This window comes from Theobroma umbraticum, unplaced genomic scaffold (genome assembly GCF_002168275.2).
Source record: "Theobroma umbraticum cultivar Fairchild unplaced genomic scaffold, ASM216827v3 scaffold_89.0, whole genome shotgun sequence".
Lineage (NCBI taxonomy): Eukaryota > Viridiplantae > Streptophyta > Magnoliopsida > Malvales > Malvaceae > Theobroma > Theobroma umbraticum.
This window is the reverse complement of record NW_018397271.1, coordinates 2,973,048-2,990,532: the sequence shown is the minus strand read 5'-3', so window position 1 is coordinate 2,990,532 and position 17,485 is coordinate 2,973,048. Positions and strand designations below refer to the sequence as shown.

General features: G+C 32.3%; 1 protein-coding gene across 2 annotated transcripts; it reads left to right on the top strand.

Moving 5' to 3' along the window:
- The first annotated feature begins 6,424 nt into the window (after positions 1–6,424).
- On the top strand, positions 6,425–16,364 carry LOC110426559 (pre-mRNA-splicing factor). Of its 2 annotated transcripts, none has more exons than XM_021441797.2 (7): positions 6,425–6,594; positions 7,769–7,913; positions 11,487–12,323; positions 12,538–12,678; positions 15,482–15,579; positions 15,684–15,752; positions 15,918–16,364. In XM_021441797.2, exons 2-7 carry the CDS (start codon positions 7,781–7,783, stop codon positions 16,341–16,343), a joined length of 1,704 nt encoding a protein of 567 aa, XP_021297472.1. In that variant the 5' UTR covers positions 6,425–6,594; positions 7,769–7,780; the 3' UTR covers positions 16,344–16,364. The 2 variants fall into 2 exon arrangements, with proteins under 2 accessions (XP_021297472.1, XP_021297473.1); XM_021441798.2 differs by having other exon boundaries at positions 6,430–6,594; positions 11,487–12,398; positions 15,955–16,253.
- The last annotated feature ends 1,121 nt before the right edge of the window (positions 16,365–17,485 follow it).

Below are 17,485 nucleotides of genomic sequence, written 5' to 3'. Positions count from 1 at the left end.
ACACTAAAACAATAAAGAAGACTGAAAGAGTGAAGCTTAAAGATGTGGGTAGGAAGCCCACCTAAGTCCCAACCCAAACTGAACACTAAAGGCCACCCAAGTCAAGTGCTTAGCAAGTTTAGCCCGCCTACCCTCTACAAAAAAGCTCTACTAACACCAAATGTCAAACAATGGGGACAACCAATGGTCAATCATTTATATAGTCCTACAAAGCTTACTTTAAGTTATTAGAGTGTAACCTATGCTATGTATTCCAGACACAATGATTTGATGTGTGGATAAAATATAAAATTAGTTTACATTAATAATAAAGATAATTATCTAAAAATAAATGGTGAACCAATACATCATTTGCAAACCCAAAATTACATTGTAATTTGTAAAGATAAATATTCAAAAATCAATAGATATTTTGATGGCTATCTATGGAGTTAACTTGAAGACTATTACCGTATTGAAAACACAGATAAAAATTCACAAATGGTGCTATTTCTCCTCTTATAAACAAAGTAAGTTGAAAAATTAAATATATATTAATTAGTTACAAGAAAAAAAGTTTAAAGTGAAAGACAAAATAACAAATATAGTAAAAAAGTTAGAGATTTAGTTCAAAAGATAAATAAGTTGAGAAAATAAAAAGAAACAGAAAAAGAAAAACAAAGAAAATGAGGAAGAAAGGAATGAAGAGAAAAACTAAATAAGAAATGGGCAAACAATTCTAGAAAGGGAAACCATAGAAACCTTGTAAAATTAAAATAATACTAATCAATTACATTTCTAAAAATTAATCCAAAAATCACATCAATTTAAAAAATAAAAAAATTCATACATAAAAAAAACCATAGGTAGTTCATATATACTTATATGATAATTTTTTCTAGAAAAAAGGATAAAATTGTAAATTTAATTAGTAAAGAAATTAAACATTAATAAAAAGAATAATAAAAAATTCAAAAAAAAAGAGAGAAAACTAAACAAATCTCAAAACTCACTAAACCTGTAACTGAATAATATTCTATCAATGTGGTTTCAATAATATACAATTAAAAAGTGAATGGTTGACTAATATTATATTTTGTAAAAATACACTTATCTATGACATTTTTGAATATTCAAAAAGTAACAGAAAAAATCAAATGAGTTGAAAGATAAACATATAACAAAATAATAATGACAAACATGTAAATTAAGGAAGTTATTTCTTGTCAAGGACATATTCTTACTCAAAAGTGTAGAGGGTTCTTTTGGTAGGAATAGAGAATGTGTCGCAAAGAGTAAATCAGAATGCACTAAAGGGTAGAAAGGAAAATTGGAGTAGTCCTTGAGCGTAAGTGCTTTAGGTGACAAGTAATGAGGGATGAGAAAAGGTGGAGGAAGTGATGGATTACAGTGAATGGGAAGGGCTGAATAGAAAGAATGCTTGGAAGAGTTTTCAGAAAGTTTTTAGTATAATCTCTGCTGGGTTTCTAATGATTTCTAATTGCCTTCCAACCTTTAAGGCCTTCATATTTATGCTGAACAAGAGCACTTTCTTAATAGTAGTTAGGAGAACACGTTCAATTATGAGAGAATGTACTTGTCATAATAGAGCAGTTGAAGAATAATTTATGAGATATTAAAAGAATGACCATGTAGCTAGGTAGCGAGGATAAGTTTTGGGTAATGGAGTAGTGGCACTTGATAGTCTGTCGTTATTGTGAACATTCTAATTAAGCTAATGACGTTATAAGCTAATAATAATAATAATAATAATTCTTAAAAGAAGATTTCTCCATGTGATGGGCAATCAGTTGAATGTGATCCATAATTAACCTAGAAAACTTTTTGGTCATTTAACTAGTTTTTTGTTTACATCATTTACAAGTAAATTGTTAATTAGTTTCCTTTAAAATAGGAGGGAAAAACAGAGATATATGTGGAAAACCAATTAAAGTAGAAAAAGATTTGAAAAGAAATTTAAAGAGTTAGATTCATATAGGAAAATAATTCCTAAAGTTTTAAATATATGAAATAGTTCTATAGAAATTCAAATCAATTTTCAAAAGCTCTTTCCTAAAATTTCTCTAAACAAGTAAGTGCTCTTTATAACACTATTGTGTTTTTTTTTTGTATTGTTTGCTCTTATTTTATTTTTTTTTTAATTATTATTTATTATTATTTCATTTGTTGTAAGTAGCTTTCATTTGAAAGGAAAAAAATTATTATTACTGCTAGGATACCTTCCTAGAGATTTTTGGTTATGTATATGTTTAGGACGCTTCTAAATATGAAACACCCTTAGACACTTCCTTGCTTGGAACTCCGAAACACTTAATATATTTTGCCCCTTGTAAAAAAAATTATTATAAAAATTTCATGCACAATAAATTTAGATTTGGTTTATCATTAGAACGTGAGAATAATGGGTGCATTATATATAAATCTTGAATTGCATATCAACGTTTGACCTTGGGATGTCGATAAAGGGAAAGGTTATCACTTTAATGTTTTTTACATTGTAAGATTATAGCTCTTAATAATATTGTTCAATATGTTAAGAGATTTAAGCTGTATAAAGATTAATAAGAAAAATAGAAATGGTAAAAGTCTATGCATTATTAGAAACAGAGGACATGGTTTTGATCCAAATGAAAAATAAATATTTGGCTCATGACAACTTTGTAAGTCTTTGAATATAATAATGCTCACCTTTCCATTTGTCATGTAATCTTTTGCAAGCTTTCAATAGTTTGATTTCTTTTTTTTTATTTTCTTCATATACAAACATTTGTATATATTATGCTTACAAGGATTCTTTATGCAATTATGGAAGAAAGGTTGGGAATGCCATTGCCCATCAAATACCCAATTCCAAAAATGGCTAGTCAATCTCTAAGATTTTTTTTAACGATTTCTTTTTGGATAGATAAGTTTTATTTTCAATCAATATTTTTTTTAAACACAACTCTCGTAGAGAAGTAAGGGAAATTTTTTTTTTCTCGCTAGCTTTTTTCAAAGAGGGATTTTTTTTGTCATATGTCTAATGATTTATTTATATATGTATGTAGATACATTTATATGATATTCTTATTTGTTTTGCTCGGCATAGGAATAAACAAACAAATATGGGGCAAAAATAAAAAAAGAAATAAATAAGAATGGAATATTACTGTATAAGTAAGAATGATAATGCGTGAATAGTTATTTGGTTATCTTTGTCATTTATGCTAGTAGGAATTTTGTTGCTTCATCTTATGGCTAGAACTTGTTTTACCTTAAAAGTTCGTTATGGTAGCCTAGAAGGCTACTCTAGATCTTTCTTGTCTTTTGATATTTTTCCTCAAGTCGATGAGGGTCACTTTTTCTTAAGTAGAAAAAACTTTCCCCGAACATTTTACACATCTGGTTCCAAGAGTCACCTGAGTCAGAAGTGAGATTAACATACCATGTGTTAGCTCTTTCAGTGAGAGATTTAAAGAACTCCTTTAGCTTTAAATTGTCGTCCAAGCTTGCAACTCTTAAAGTTTTAACAAACTTCATGACATGTTCTCAAGCATCATCGGTCTTACCATTAAATTATTTGAATTTTGGGTAGGTGTAATCCTTAGGGTACGGCTTAGTGGCTACTTTGGGAGGATGGGGTAGTTTTAGGTTAAACTTTGAAAAGTTGAAAACTCTTGCTTTTTTGATTGAGCAGCTTCTTTAGCTCTTCCTTTGTAACAAAACTTTGAGCACTAGTGAAAGGAATTACTGTAACGAGATTACTTATAATAGAAGGGTTGGTGGTATCAAGGAATGGGTCAGTTGTGCTCTCTCCATCTCCTCCATTTTCATTGTTGACCACGCTAGTGGCATTTTCTCCATTGTGTGTTAGTATTGGTTAAGGTTGAGAAGTTGTGGTGGTTGAGGTTGAGAAGTTATGGCAGTTGAAGATGTAAATTGAGCAATAATCTCTATCATCCGTTTGTTGTTTTTTTTCCAAGACCTGTATATTTTCTTGGGAAGCTTGGAGTATTTTCATGAGCTCTTGGACATAAGTAGGGGAAAGTGTTTCTTGGTTGTCAGGAGAATCCTCCATATCTTCTGAAAAAAATTTTGGTTAATTTTTCACTTACTATAATCACTCCTTCTTAATGGGGTCACCAAAAAGTAGAGGGTTCTTCTAGTAGAATAAGAGGACGTGTTGTAATGAGTGAATTGAAATGCATTAGAGATGGTAGAGAGAAGACTGGAATAGTCCATAAAGCGTAAGTGCTTTGAGTGGCAGGTGGTGAGGGATAAGAAAAGGTAGAGGAAGCGATGAATTACAACAAATAGGAATGGTTGAATAGAAATAATGTTTGGTGGAGTCTTAAAAGAGCTTTTAGTATAATCTTGGCTAGGTTTCTAATGATTTCTGATTGCCTCCCAATCTCCAAGGCCTTCATATTTATATTGAATAAGAGCACTTTCTTAGAAGCGGTTAGGAGGAGAATGAGCTTGTCATGGAAGAGCAGTTAAAGAATAGTTTATGGGATATTAAAAGAATGACCATGTAGTTGGAAGTGGGTGTAAGTTTTGGGTAATGTAGTAGTGGCACTTGATAGTGCACCACATGTATTCTTAAAGAGAAAAGAAAGAAAAGGGGTTAAGCACATGTATTTCAAAAAAAGGTTAAGAGAAAGTTCTCTTAACTATCTCCGTATTTGAGCCACTAAGCCCAACTCTCTAGAACATCTCAAATGTGAAAGTAACTCATGAACCTTGCCAGTTGTTTTAAGTTATTTTCATTTCCCTAAACAAATAGTTGTTCCATGTTTACTCTTGGGTGTTTCCACACTTGGAAGCTTTTGGGCGCTTTCGAGTTGGGAATGCTTGCACGGGAGCGCCCTAGAGCACTTCCATGCTTGGAACACTCTTTGAGTGCTTTCGCACTTGGAAAGCCTTAGGCCTTTCCTCACTTGAAAAACCTTTAAGCATTTCTGCGCTTAGAATGTCCTTGGGCACTTCTGCTCTTGGAACACATTAATGTAATTTTTTTTGTAACACAGTACTTAAAAAATAATAGTTAACTAAAATTGGGCATCTATAAAAAAATAATTAAAAATAAGCTTATTATAAGATAAGATGAGTAACAGATTAAAGAAGTCAATAATTGATATAACTTGAGTAAAAGTGCAAGTAGATTATTATCTAAAATAGAAAAGTATAACCATACACCTAATCATATAAGATAAAACCAAAGAAAAAATTTAAAAACTTAGATGAAAGACTTCTAAATTTTTATGAAAGTAACAATATTATAAGAATAAAAATAATAAAGAACCCAAATAATGAAAATTTGAATAAAGAGAAAATCATAAAATTAAAAAATAAAATAAGAAAAATATATAAAATATGTTTGAAACAATTATAATTGAAAGTTGTCTTAAAAATAAAGCAATACTAATCAATCGCATTCAAAGAAATTAATCTAAAAATCAAATCAACTTTAAAAACAGAAAAATTCATGCATAAAAAAAAGCAATGGGTAGTTAACGTTTACTTGTATGACAATTGTTTTTTGAAAAAAAAGATAAAATTATAAATATTATCAATAAATAAATAAAACATTAAGAAAGAATAACAAAAAATTAAAAAGAGAGAAAAACTAAATAAAATATTCAATCTCAAAACTTACAAAAAAATACCCGTTTATTATGTTTCAACTTTTCCTGTTTCTTTTTTTTTTTCTTTTCTAACAAATTATGCTTTCCGTAGTCTCCCCGTTTAAGTTGCCCTGAACATTAACATAAATAAAATACCTTCAAAAGTAATAATGATAATTAAACAAAATAAAAAAAATAACATATAATCATCAATGATGAACAAATAAAAAAAATAGCAATGAGGAACAAAAGCAAAGCAAAAACCAATTAATTGCAATCTAAAATCCCTAAATCCAAAAATATTAAAAAAATAAAAATAGATCAAAAATAAAAATGAAAGAAGGAAACCCAACCACCAATTTCTATGACTTGAAGAAAAACAAAACGGAAGAACATTATAAACAGACAAAATCTATATTATTAAACAATATGTTGAAGCATATGTTTTTTAAATTAATAATATGAAAAAATGTAGATTTATTTAGAATTTTTTATTATTAAGCAATAGGTTGAACCAAACATAAATAGACAAAATCATCTTCAAACATCTTCTAAAATATCTAAAATCTCATAAATAAAGAAAATTAAACAAATACTCTCAACAAATAACAAAATACCACACATATCTCATGGATAATTCAACAAATAATTAGATTATATAAGTGTCAATCAATTAACTTATTTGGACATAACTTTTAATGTAAGTAGACAGTTAATAGATACACTAGAGATAGATTACAGATGTAGTAATTATTAAAAAAAAATAACGGAAAAAAATGATGGAGCCGCACGTAACAAAGCAACGGTGAGGTCGAGCTCATGCGATGACAACGCCCACTCACCCCGATTTTCTTGTTTAGCTTCACTTTTCGTTTAAAGTTGAAAGCGCTGGAGCAAGGAGAGAGCGCACCGCAGAAATACAGCAAACGCGACGGGGAGGAAGTCTCTTATCTTTGAAATCGAATTCTTTAACAACCAAAAAGCATAGGTTTCATTCTCTCTCTCTCTTGATTTAATTTCCTAAAATAGTAATATTGCTCCTTCAATCGTGTTTAACATTGTTATTCGAATCCCTAGATTTGCTTTTATTTGATCTCTTCTGTGGCTCGCAAACTGTCAGAAATGAAAATAATATTTCGAGTTTTTACCCCTCAATTCTGTCTTCTCTTCCTTGCTTTAATCTAGGGTTTCTTGTTTTTGATCTTCATTTTAATGCGTATTTTTTAATGAATTTCCCAAATACATTTTTATTCTTGTTGGTGCAGATAGTTTCTGAAAAAAAAAGTGAAAATGTGAAAAAGAGGACAAAGAAGTCCTAGGTTTTTGGAGCTTATATCTGTTTTTGAGATAAGAAAAGGAAAGAACTCTTTAATTCCTGTTCTTCGGTGTTCGCCTGAAGCGACAGCAAAACATTTCTTGACCTTAAGCAGAAGCAAAAGTCGTATTTAGTTATAAATTGTTCCTTACAGTAAATAGTAATATATTCTGTCATTCATCAACAATTGAATTTCCAAGTTTTAATCTTTCAAAGATATCCTTACACGTTTGCCCTTTTTTTTTTTTTAAAATTTGGAAGCATTATGCTAGTAGAATGAGCAATAACAAAGTAAAAAGGAGCTTTACTTGCTTAGAATAAGATAACCAATAGAAACTCAATTAAAGACTGATAGTAGTTAGTGAACCTCGAATTGGCTCAAGGGAGAGATAAATTGAGGCTTGACTTTGAACTAAATTGTTATTCATAGCTTCTCCCTTCTTCCTTTCATCCCTGAAATCTTCTGATTTTTATTTGCTTGATTAGCTAATTCTCACTCTGTTTACTGGCTACTAATGGTGACTTGGGAATGCTGTGGATTTCTGGTTTTCTTTTGCTGAGGAATCTTTATTTATTTATTTATTTATTATTTTTCATATTTAAGTTTATCAGATTGGAAGCTTTGTTCAAATGATTTTTCTAATTTTGAATTACTCTATGGTTGTAATGAAGTGAGTTTCACTTTATTTTCCTTCCCCCCGCCCCCCAAATGCTCACAATTGTTCGCTTTTTCGATAACATCAGTTTCTTCTTCTTAATACCCACTGATTATGTTGTCTTGGCAAATATGTTGTTCTTTTCTATGCTTTCTTATGTTTACTTAATATAGAAATATATATTATTTCAGGTAATAGGTTTCATGGACTCGAATTTGCAGACTTCACCTCCTGATAGTTCTGATGCAAAAGCAGCATTTCGTAAGTTTTCTAATGATGCATCTAACCGACAGTATAGGCGCCGTTCTCCAATCAGCAGGTCATCTTCATCTGAAGGTTCGTTGTTGACTTTTCTTTTATGTTCTAAGTGGATCTTTTAGAACCTTGGAATGTTTCTGGTTTATGATGTTTTTAAAGTCACAATATAATTTCAGTCCTTATTTTGAGTAGTATGATATTTTTTTGATTTGATGTCAGAGGTTGGTTGTAATCTGCATTTGTGGTTGTTGATTGCATGTTCTATTATTGCAATTCATTTTTCTTTAAATTAAGGTGTCTCACCTAGAGAATGTTTCAGTTATAGTTGTGTGAGAGGAGGGGAGGATATGATGATGAGATTATCTAAGCTAACATGGGTAGAATTGGAGTCTAATTTACATAGAACTGAACTTTCTTTAGATGCTATTATTATTAAGTAAAAACTATCTATGTAGGGTAATCTACCTAAGTGGGTTGTGGTGTACTAAGTTTGGAAGAGCTTTCAGGTTAAATGGCTACAGAAAAAAGTGATTTTAGGGTACTTGGGCCCAATACAAAGTTGTTACAGATCAGAAATCAATTAGGGTTTGATTTAACTGTGATTTGGCCATGGATAAGAGGTTGACATTGAAGGAACAAGTTGCTGGATATTGTTATTAGCAATAAGATTGGGGTTAATTGTCATATTTGGAAGGCTGCTGTTTGTAGGTCTTACTCTGAAAGCATTTGGCAAGTTTAGCATTAATTTGATTTGGATAGCAGAGGGAAGAAATTTGGCCAAGAACTTGTGGAATGCAAGAACACTTGGTATCGATATTTCCATGAACCTGCTAGAATTGGGTTTCTAAATGGGGAAGTAACTTTTTTCTTTTTATTCAAAAATGAGAGTTACTACTTGCTAGCTATATGGCTGGAAACTATGCTTCCTGATTCTTGAACCCAAGATCTTCCATTTGGATGAGATATGCCTTCGTTATTCAACTAAGTACTTTTATGAGGAGAAGCTGATTAATAAACTTGTAAATAACCTCTTAGGGCCCTAGAAAGTAGATAAACTTCCAAACTCTCAGAATGTATAGGCTTAGCCAATTTTATATATAATCTAGGGTGCAATAACTGCGTAAATGAAAGTTCTGCTCTTGAAGATGAAAATGTGCACAAGGTCACAGTTTATAAAATATGGGAAATACATGGCAAAATGCACTAAAGAAGGACTTTAAATGGCTGTATCAATTACTTTTGACGAGGCAAGTAGGTTGATGGCCTTGGGAGTGGTGGAGCAGGAAATTATGATATTTTTTGATAATTTAAAACTGAGAAAGAATCTGAAAGTCATTATTTAGATACCGTTGCCTGGCATCTGAAGGTGTTTTTATACTTGAGATGGTTATGAAAATCACAGGTACCCATCTCTTATGCTCGTATATGACTTAAAATAGAAGTTTTTTGGCTCAGAGGTGTTTGAAATTGTGAGCTTGTAATTGATACCTCTCTTCCTGTCAAGAGACTCACTCGTATAACTATTTATGGTTAGTTCACTCTAGTGATGACTTTCTAATAATTAAAGAAACACTGATTCTAGTTAATTAGATCTGCTAGATATTTTAAATTGTCCCCTGCATACTATATATCTGTGTCTAGATCTCAGGAGTTGTAGTATTCAAGTTTCACCTAAAGACAATAATTATTTCAATAATCCTGAATAATTTAGTTCCCAGTGCTACTTTTCTCTCAATTCAAAAATAATCATTCAATAGAAAGATATCAGTCTAGCTTCTGCCTTATCTTTTTTAAGAAGTACTCCGTGGGAATTTCAAATTCAAGAACAAGAGATAATCATCAATACAAAAAGTTTGTCTTGTATGCATGGTCTTCATAGAATGCAAGAAATTGGAACTCTTCCTAATGTAGGATGGGAAATAGAGTTGCATCAAATTAAGAAAATTCGAAATATGTTGGCAAGAGCTTGTAATCTCATCATTCACATGGTTACTAGGGAAGTAGAAAGGAAGAAAGAGGATGGAAGGCAAAACTATCTTCTGTTGCTTGGTGGGGTTGGAATAGGAAATGGGAAGGAAAATTTGTTGAATTTGCACCTTTACACTCTCTCAAAATCTTAACTCTTTAGTTAGTGGAAGGAAAAAACATATAGCTAAATTAATAATTTTATTAACAATTCTATCCTCTACTGTTTTGTTTCCTTTTAAGGTTCTGTCTCTTTTACCAATAAGGAGGGAGACAAATTTTATTCCTTTTCTTCCCTTTTTCTTCTCACTTTTTTTCTTCCTTCCTACCAAACAAAGGTTAGCCTTTTGTTTCAGTGGGAGAAGAAAATTAGGGCTTGTTGGTTAGTTTGGAAAGGAAAAGACTAAGTTTTGAGGGACAAAATAAAATAAAAAAAATGAAATGGAAAGGGATTAAATCTTCCTATGGACAGTGATTCAAGGTTGGGTTGAAGCTTGAAAAATATGCTTTCATGTGGATTTGGTTTGTTGATGACTACTTTTAGGGTTTAAAAGGAATGAATGGTTCTAATGTGAAAGACTATGAAGAATAATTACTAGAATACTTCTGGCACAAAGATAATCTAAGACTTAATAAGAAGATTTACCAAGTACCCCCATAATGTTAAAGACTGAATAAGAATAAGATTTACCATAGTATACCTACACAAGGACAAAATTGGGACTTAATAAAGTTCCTTCTAGCTTCAATAATGACCTAATATAGTTCAATATCAAATGAAGATCACAATCCTTTGTGTTCTAATGGTTTGACTTTCTTGACTACTTTGGCTTCTGCCTCATACCCTTTGTGTTCTAATGGTTTTCTTCTTTTTCATACAATTCTGTAAACATGTGATGAATTCACATTGGAGTTGTCACTTCTGTTGTCAATTTATCACTCTGATACTTAGTCATCTTTGCATGAACCAGTAGATATGAAATGATTATTGTTATTATTGTTATTTCAAAAGTGCTGTTGATGTTGATTGGTCTTTACAGCCTGTTATATATGGCTTGAGTCAGAGTTTTGGGATAAGCAAATCTGTCTGTACTGTTCAGTTGTCACCCTTTAGTATTTTGGTTAATATATTGAAGTGTGATGATACAAACCAGGAAACTTTAGTTTATATAGAAGTTTTGATGAAAATTGGACTGGTTGAAAATTAGGGTAAAAGTGGAAGGAGCCCACTGCACTAGGCGAAGGCACAAAGTTCAAATTTTCTAATAACCCTAGAAGTATGAGGAAGCATTGTATTGATTGATGTTTCCACTCTCAAATGTATTCATTCATATTGCTATATGTATATAGATAATAACTTTTAAGACTCTTAAAAGTGTAAGGCTAGAGCCTTGTCCAATTTAGTAGTCTTGACTAATTTATGACATATAGAGCTTGACTGACCGTTGTACTAACTAATTAACGCATGAAGCTTCAAGTTTAATGAACACAAATATCTTCATTCTTTGAGGAATTGCTCTTATTATTATTATTATTATTATTATTATTATTATTATTATTATCTTGACACATAAATTTACAAGTTTCTTTCCTTTTCCAATCTTAGACCTTGAAAGTCTGAATGATCATCAACAGAAAATGTCTCACATCTCAAAATCTCATTTCTGATTGTGTGTGTATTTACAGGAAATTCTCCTCTGCGTGACCGCAGCGTTAGTCCTATCTTGTCAAGGGATGATCTGGAAAAAGGTGCTGATACTCGACCAGGAAGAGATGGGAGAGAACTAGATAGGGATTCTAGTAGGAATAAATATAGTAGAAATAGTGATTCCTATAGATATTCTGATCGACAGTCTTCCAGGAGTTCTCATGGTTACTCCAGGCATGATAATTATGTCAGACATGACAAGTTTGCAGATGAAGGTTGTAAGTATGATAGGTTGTCCTCTCGTTCTGGTCGAGAATCAAGATTTAGCACTCACTCTGATCATCCAAGACAAGAAAGTGACATTAGCAGGTCAAAAGACTATTCACGAAACGCAGACAAATATTCTCGTGATAGATATGATGGTTCAGGGCATAGGAGCAGGGATAAGGAGAAAGAATCACAATCTCTAGAGCACCAGAAATATAAAGACAAGGATTCAGCTTTTGACAGGGCTGGGTCTGGTAGGAGACAGGGTAGCTCTTTTTCTGAAGAGATGGATAGAGATCGAAGAAGGAGGGGCAGAGATAGTCGAGGGGAAAAAGGGGACTACCATAGAAGCTCGGGAGATAGAAAAGGTGATTACACAGAATCTTATGAAGAATCTAGGGGACACCGGAATGACTTATCTTCTGGTAGGGAGAGGGACAATGATAAATATCACCTTAAAGAAGGTTACAAGAGTGGACTGAAAGAAATAGATGGTCAAAAGCGTGCAAAGGAGAGAATGAAACATGATGAATGGGAAACTAATATGGAAAAAGACAGGTATGGTGGAGTTTTGAAGGAGCAGTATGAAGAGAAGTCTATGTTTGAAGGTAAAAATCAGGAATCTCCAGCTAAAAAACTGAAACTCTTTAGCCCAAGCAAGGGCAATGAGTATGATAAAGATGGTAATTTTTTTGTTGCTTTTTTGTGCTTGATTTTACATATTAGAGCAGTTATATTCATATCTGTTTTCCAATAGATTGATGTTTATTATTCTATTGTTTTATTACTGTGATTAGTTTCTTAAGTCTTCTTCTACTGTAGCTGATGAAAGACGGTCAAGTTTGGAGCAAGCTGAGGAGACTGGTGGAAGAGTGACCATGGAACAGGCCCATGGCAATGATGTTGACATCACTAATGACATAAATGCAGCAAAAGTTGCTGCAATGAAAGCTGCTGAATTAGGTATGCCTTATGGATTTGGCTTGGGGTGGCATCTCATCTCTCTCTCTCTCTTGTAGCTGTTTGATGTGGAGTGACTATAACAAATTGTTTTCATTACATGCTACCAATCCTTTTATTTTTTTTCCCTTTCTCTTATATTTGCTGCTAAAGATATAAGTGCAATACTTGAGTTGGTCTCATGCCCAGCTTGTCATTTTAAATTTTTAAATGGGTTTGTCATTTACTTGATTTGAACATTTGCTTTTCCTACTTTTCTCTCATAAAGAAATTGATGCACTTATGTCTTACTACCTTTTCAGTCCTTTACCCCTTTAGATAATATGATGATTAAAACTACAGCTTCCTTATATATTTTCTTTATAGAAGATTATCTATTTACTTTTTATCCATGTAGTGAGATTGCATAGGACTAATCCAATAAAAGGAAGCAGAATTGTGTGTTTCTATATGTGAAAGCTGGATGTCTTTATATAAATATGTACAACTTAGGGTGAAGGCAGGGTGGGTTTGACTCTGGGTCCATGCGCCTACCATTGAGCCCAATGCTTAGGTGCATTGAATGGTTGTTGATAAGATGCTGAAAATATTGATTTATGATTGTTGACAGGTTTCTCTGGGGCCATTTGAGTTTTAAGTTCTTATCAATTAGGTGGCTAGTTAATGGTAATTTTTATTGGTCTCAAACTTAATTTCTTTAAAAAGTTATATCTTCTTTGCAAAAGAGAGGTTTGTCCTTTGTTCATTGTTTTGTCTTTTCTTTTATTCTTTCTTTTGGATGGGGGTTGTTAATTTTGTGTTTGTTTGGCTTGGCTTTTTTTCAACTTAAATCCCTCTTAATAGCAGAACTCAGGTCAAACAAGATTTTGAGGAGCACTTAAAAAACTGGTAGGTCTATTTAAAGAACAAAATTTAAAAAACAAGCTTAAAGAAAAGCTCCTCTTCGGAGCTTTCTTTTCTTTGCTTTTAAAAACATGTTAGCTTTTCAAGAAATATCCCCCTCTCTTAATTGATTTCTCTTTCCTTTCCCTTCTTTTGCAAATCACCCTTGTCCAACGCAAATCGTGATCTCCCACACTTGTAACTCTCTCTTTGCAAAGACTAGTAGAAAAAAAATAAATAGAAAACCTAGCAACAGAATAGTAAAATCTGAAATTTTTTTGTTCTTACAAAGATTAAGAGAAAAGAAGACCTAAATTCAAAGCTGCATGCAAGTAATATTTAAAAGTTTTCTCTCTTCTTCACCAAAAAGGATTTTAATGTCAAATACATCGTTTTCTCTTTTCTCTTTTTTCTTGGGAAATTGAAGTATCATGGTCTGATTGCTTGGTAGATCAACAAAAATCTAAAACTTTTATCACTATATAACGTTTGAAAGCTATTTTGTTTCTGTGTGGATTTTTTTGATTTTAATGTCTGAAATCGTATATAAGCGTGAAGTAGACTTGTTCTACTTTGATTTATTAGGTGATTGAAGATGACATGAATATCTTTTATGGTAATTTTAACCAAAATTAGAGCTTATATAATTTATTTTACCAAACAATTTTAATTTAATTTTAAAAAGTATTATTTTGCATAAGAGCTTCATAATAGGTTTTAAGTTAAAAAAAACCTAAGCCAAACAAGCTCTGTGTCCTTTAAAATTTAGAATCTAGTTTTCTACTCTGCCCATGCTAAAAGTTATCCTGTTGCCTAATGTCTATGATACTGATATAGTATGCTTCTCATGGTTTTGATCATTACCTTTCACTTAATTTGTGGTTTAAATGGTTAAGTTTGTTGGTTGTGATGGCATGAAGCTGTAACTGTTATTTGAGAGTATATGCTGGAGACAACCTAGAGTTTATATGCCTTAGTTTTGCATGCTTTGAGGTTTTTGAAAGAGGATAATCAATGTGTTCATCCTTTGTCATATGGTATTTGTTTGAAACTCAACAACAGACAAAAGAAGTGTTTTTTGTTTGTCATGATAGAGAGTTAGCTGAAAGATTTGTTTCAAATGTGCTCTATACTTCAAACTTTGGTAGTTAGAATCAAAGCGGGGAAATAGTTTAATAACACTTGGAAATGGAGCCATTGGCATGCTTTTGTCGCAAACTACTTTGAACCTATGAGGTTTACATAGAAAATATGCTATCATATGACGCATTAGTCTAATGTTCTGTCTTCTGGACTGGTCTTGTGTAAGAGTCAAGCCTCAAAAGTTACCATTTGTTTGGTCTCTAATAATCATGGCCTCTATTAAAATGAGGTATGTTTTGTCATTTCCATCCATTCGAGAATTTGTTTCTTGGGGACCTAAGTTCTTTAGCCTTCTATCATGCTGTGCTATCAATCTGTTATCTTTTCTAATATGCTCCATCTTTATTTGGTCTGATGTAGTTTTTGTATCTGGGATGGTTATATGCTAAAGCAGGTTTTGAACTTGAAAATGCAACTTAGATAACATCAATTGCATCCCACCCGAAGGGTGGTTAACTGGTCTCATGCTGATAAGATTGCTCAGTATTTTTCTGCAGTATGCCTATCATAGAACATGCTTGATTAGTTATTCTTCTTTGTATATTACCCTCTATATGGTACTTTTATTGCATTGGTGTTTCCATAATTACTTTTGTTCCTATCATCGAAAGAGGGATCCTCCTGATAGCTCTATTTCCTATTTGCAGTCATACTAATTGACTAAATAATTATTATTTCCTTTTGTTCCTGTTACTGGAACATTATAGACTGGCAGCTGGGTTTCTATGAAAGTTTTTGTTCTCTGGTATTAACACACTATCTGAATTGATTATTAATGCAGTTAACAGGAACCTTATCGGGGCAGGTCACAGTAATATGACTACTGAGCAAAAGAAGAAGTTGCTCTGGGGGAGCAAGAAAAGCACCCCTGCAGAAGAGGTATTTCTTATGAGTTAGCTAAATTTTCAGCTTTTTCGAAATTTACAGTTTACTCCATTTAACATAAATTGCTACTTCCATGTATGTATATGGTTGAATGTCAGTCTGGCCATCGCTGGGATACTGCACTATTTGGTGACCGGGAGAGACAAGAGAAGTTCAATAAACTCATGGTAAATACCTATACCCTCTTTATGGCTTCGTGTGTGTGTGTTGTCTGAGCAACTTGTTTGCCTTGCAATTTAGTGGTGGCAAGCTAGGACAGAACATACCATTGCATGTGCCTCTATGACTCGTTCTCTCATTTAGAGTTCCATCACGTACTAACACAGTTTTAGAGTCTGAGGTTGCCTTGGTACCTATGGCCAATTGTAGGGTGTGAAAGGGGAGGTGAAGGTGGAGCAGAAACCAGAGAATCAAGATGGCAGTGGTCTCCTTCAAGCAGAGAAGCAGCGGGAACTCCAGCAGGATTTGGAGAAACAGTACACCGCTGGGCTCCGACGAAGGGATGGTCGCACTGTTGGATTAGGTCTTTGAGAAGTAGAGTAGGAAATTTCTGTAGCCCCGTGGGAATGCTTTGTGACATTGTGTTGTACTCTTGCGCAAGAACGCTTGCTCTTGACCATTATGGCATTCTGAGGAAAAATATGCTTTGTTGGATGTTTCAGGTCGCAGCAGATGGCTCTACCCTTAGGCTTTCAGTATACAATATATATAACTCTCTCTCTCTCTCTAATCCTCTGGCATATTCAGCATCATTTTAAGGTATCTCATTGTTTAACATATGTCTTTGTTTGGTCCTTAAAATTTAGGAAAATGTCTCATGTGTTCAATGCAGTGCTTGAATTTTAATTTTTTCCATTTAACGTCAATTTTAAATTTTATTAAAAATAAAAATAAAATCTTTTAAGAAGTTTCTTTCAAATTTGTAACTAATTGGATTAGCCCAACCAAGGCCAAATCCATCATCAGCATGTCAAGATTGGCTTCAAAAACCATCGAGAATGGCCTGATATTATCGCAAACATGGAGGTCAGTGAAAGAAAGGAGAGGAATAAATTAAAATATTTCAATTTTTATTTTTCGAAAGACAAATTAAAATTAAAAAATAGATTTCTTTTTTCATTTTTCAAAAACTAATGCCTTTTGAATTTTCTATTTATTATGTTCTAAAGCAATGAAAATTTTTTAATGAATGAAGTTATGCCATTTGTCCCGGATTAAAAAAGAATGTGATATTTATTTGGTCATCAAATTTTTTTAATGGAGTAAAAATGTAGGTCACCTTGATCTTGATCCACAGAATGAAAGCTCAAGTACTAAATTAAATTTTTATTTAGTACATGTGCTCCATTAAGTATTTTATTAATTATAAGGACCAAATGGTCTAACTGTTACATTAAAAAAAAAACCCTTTATTTGAAGTTTGACTTATTCAGCATTCCCCTTTATCCCAAGTCATATTCGGTCTATTCTAACTTTTCCCTATTCAGATTTCCCTAGTCCCCGTTCATACATTTTCTCAAAATTTTTAAGAATTCACAGCAAAGCTCTAGTCTAATAACTTGGCCCCTAAGCTTTTTTCTTTCCCGTCCGATATGTACGAATGGATAAAATTTATGTATAATTAATTTAAGATTTACAATAATTAAATTTTAGAATACAAAAGTGTACTTGATTTTTTATTTATAATTTGACGATGAAAATACTCATAAGATTAGTTGTTAAGATTTAATACACTAAGATCTTCTTTCTTGATCAATAAGTCTCCAATGAGTGAGATTCTTAATGTTTTTGTGCAAATAGAAGAGGAGAGCTGAGTAATCTTTATATAGTGACTCCTTAATGCTCTCTATTGTAGGGTTTAAAGTTTCTTACACAGTTCTAGAGTATTAAGCCCACATTT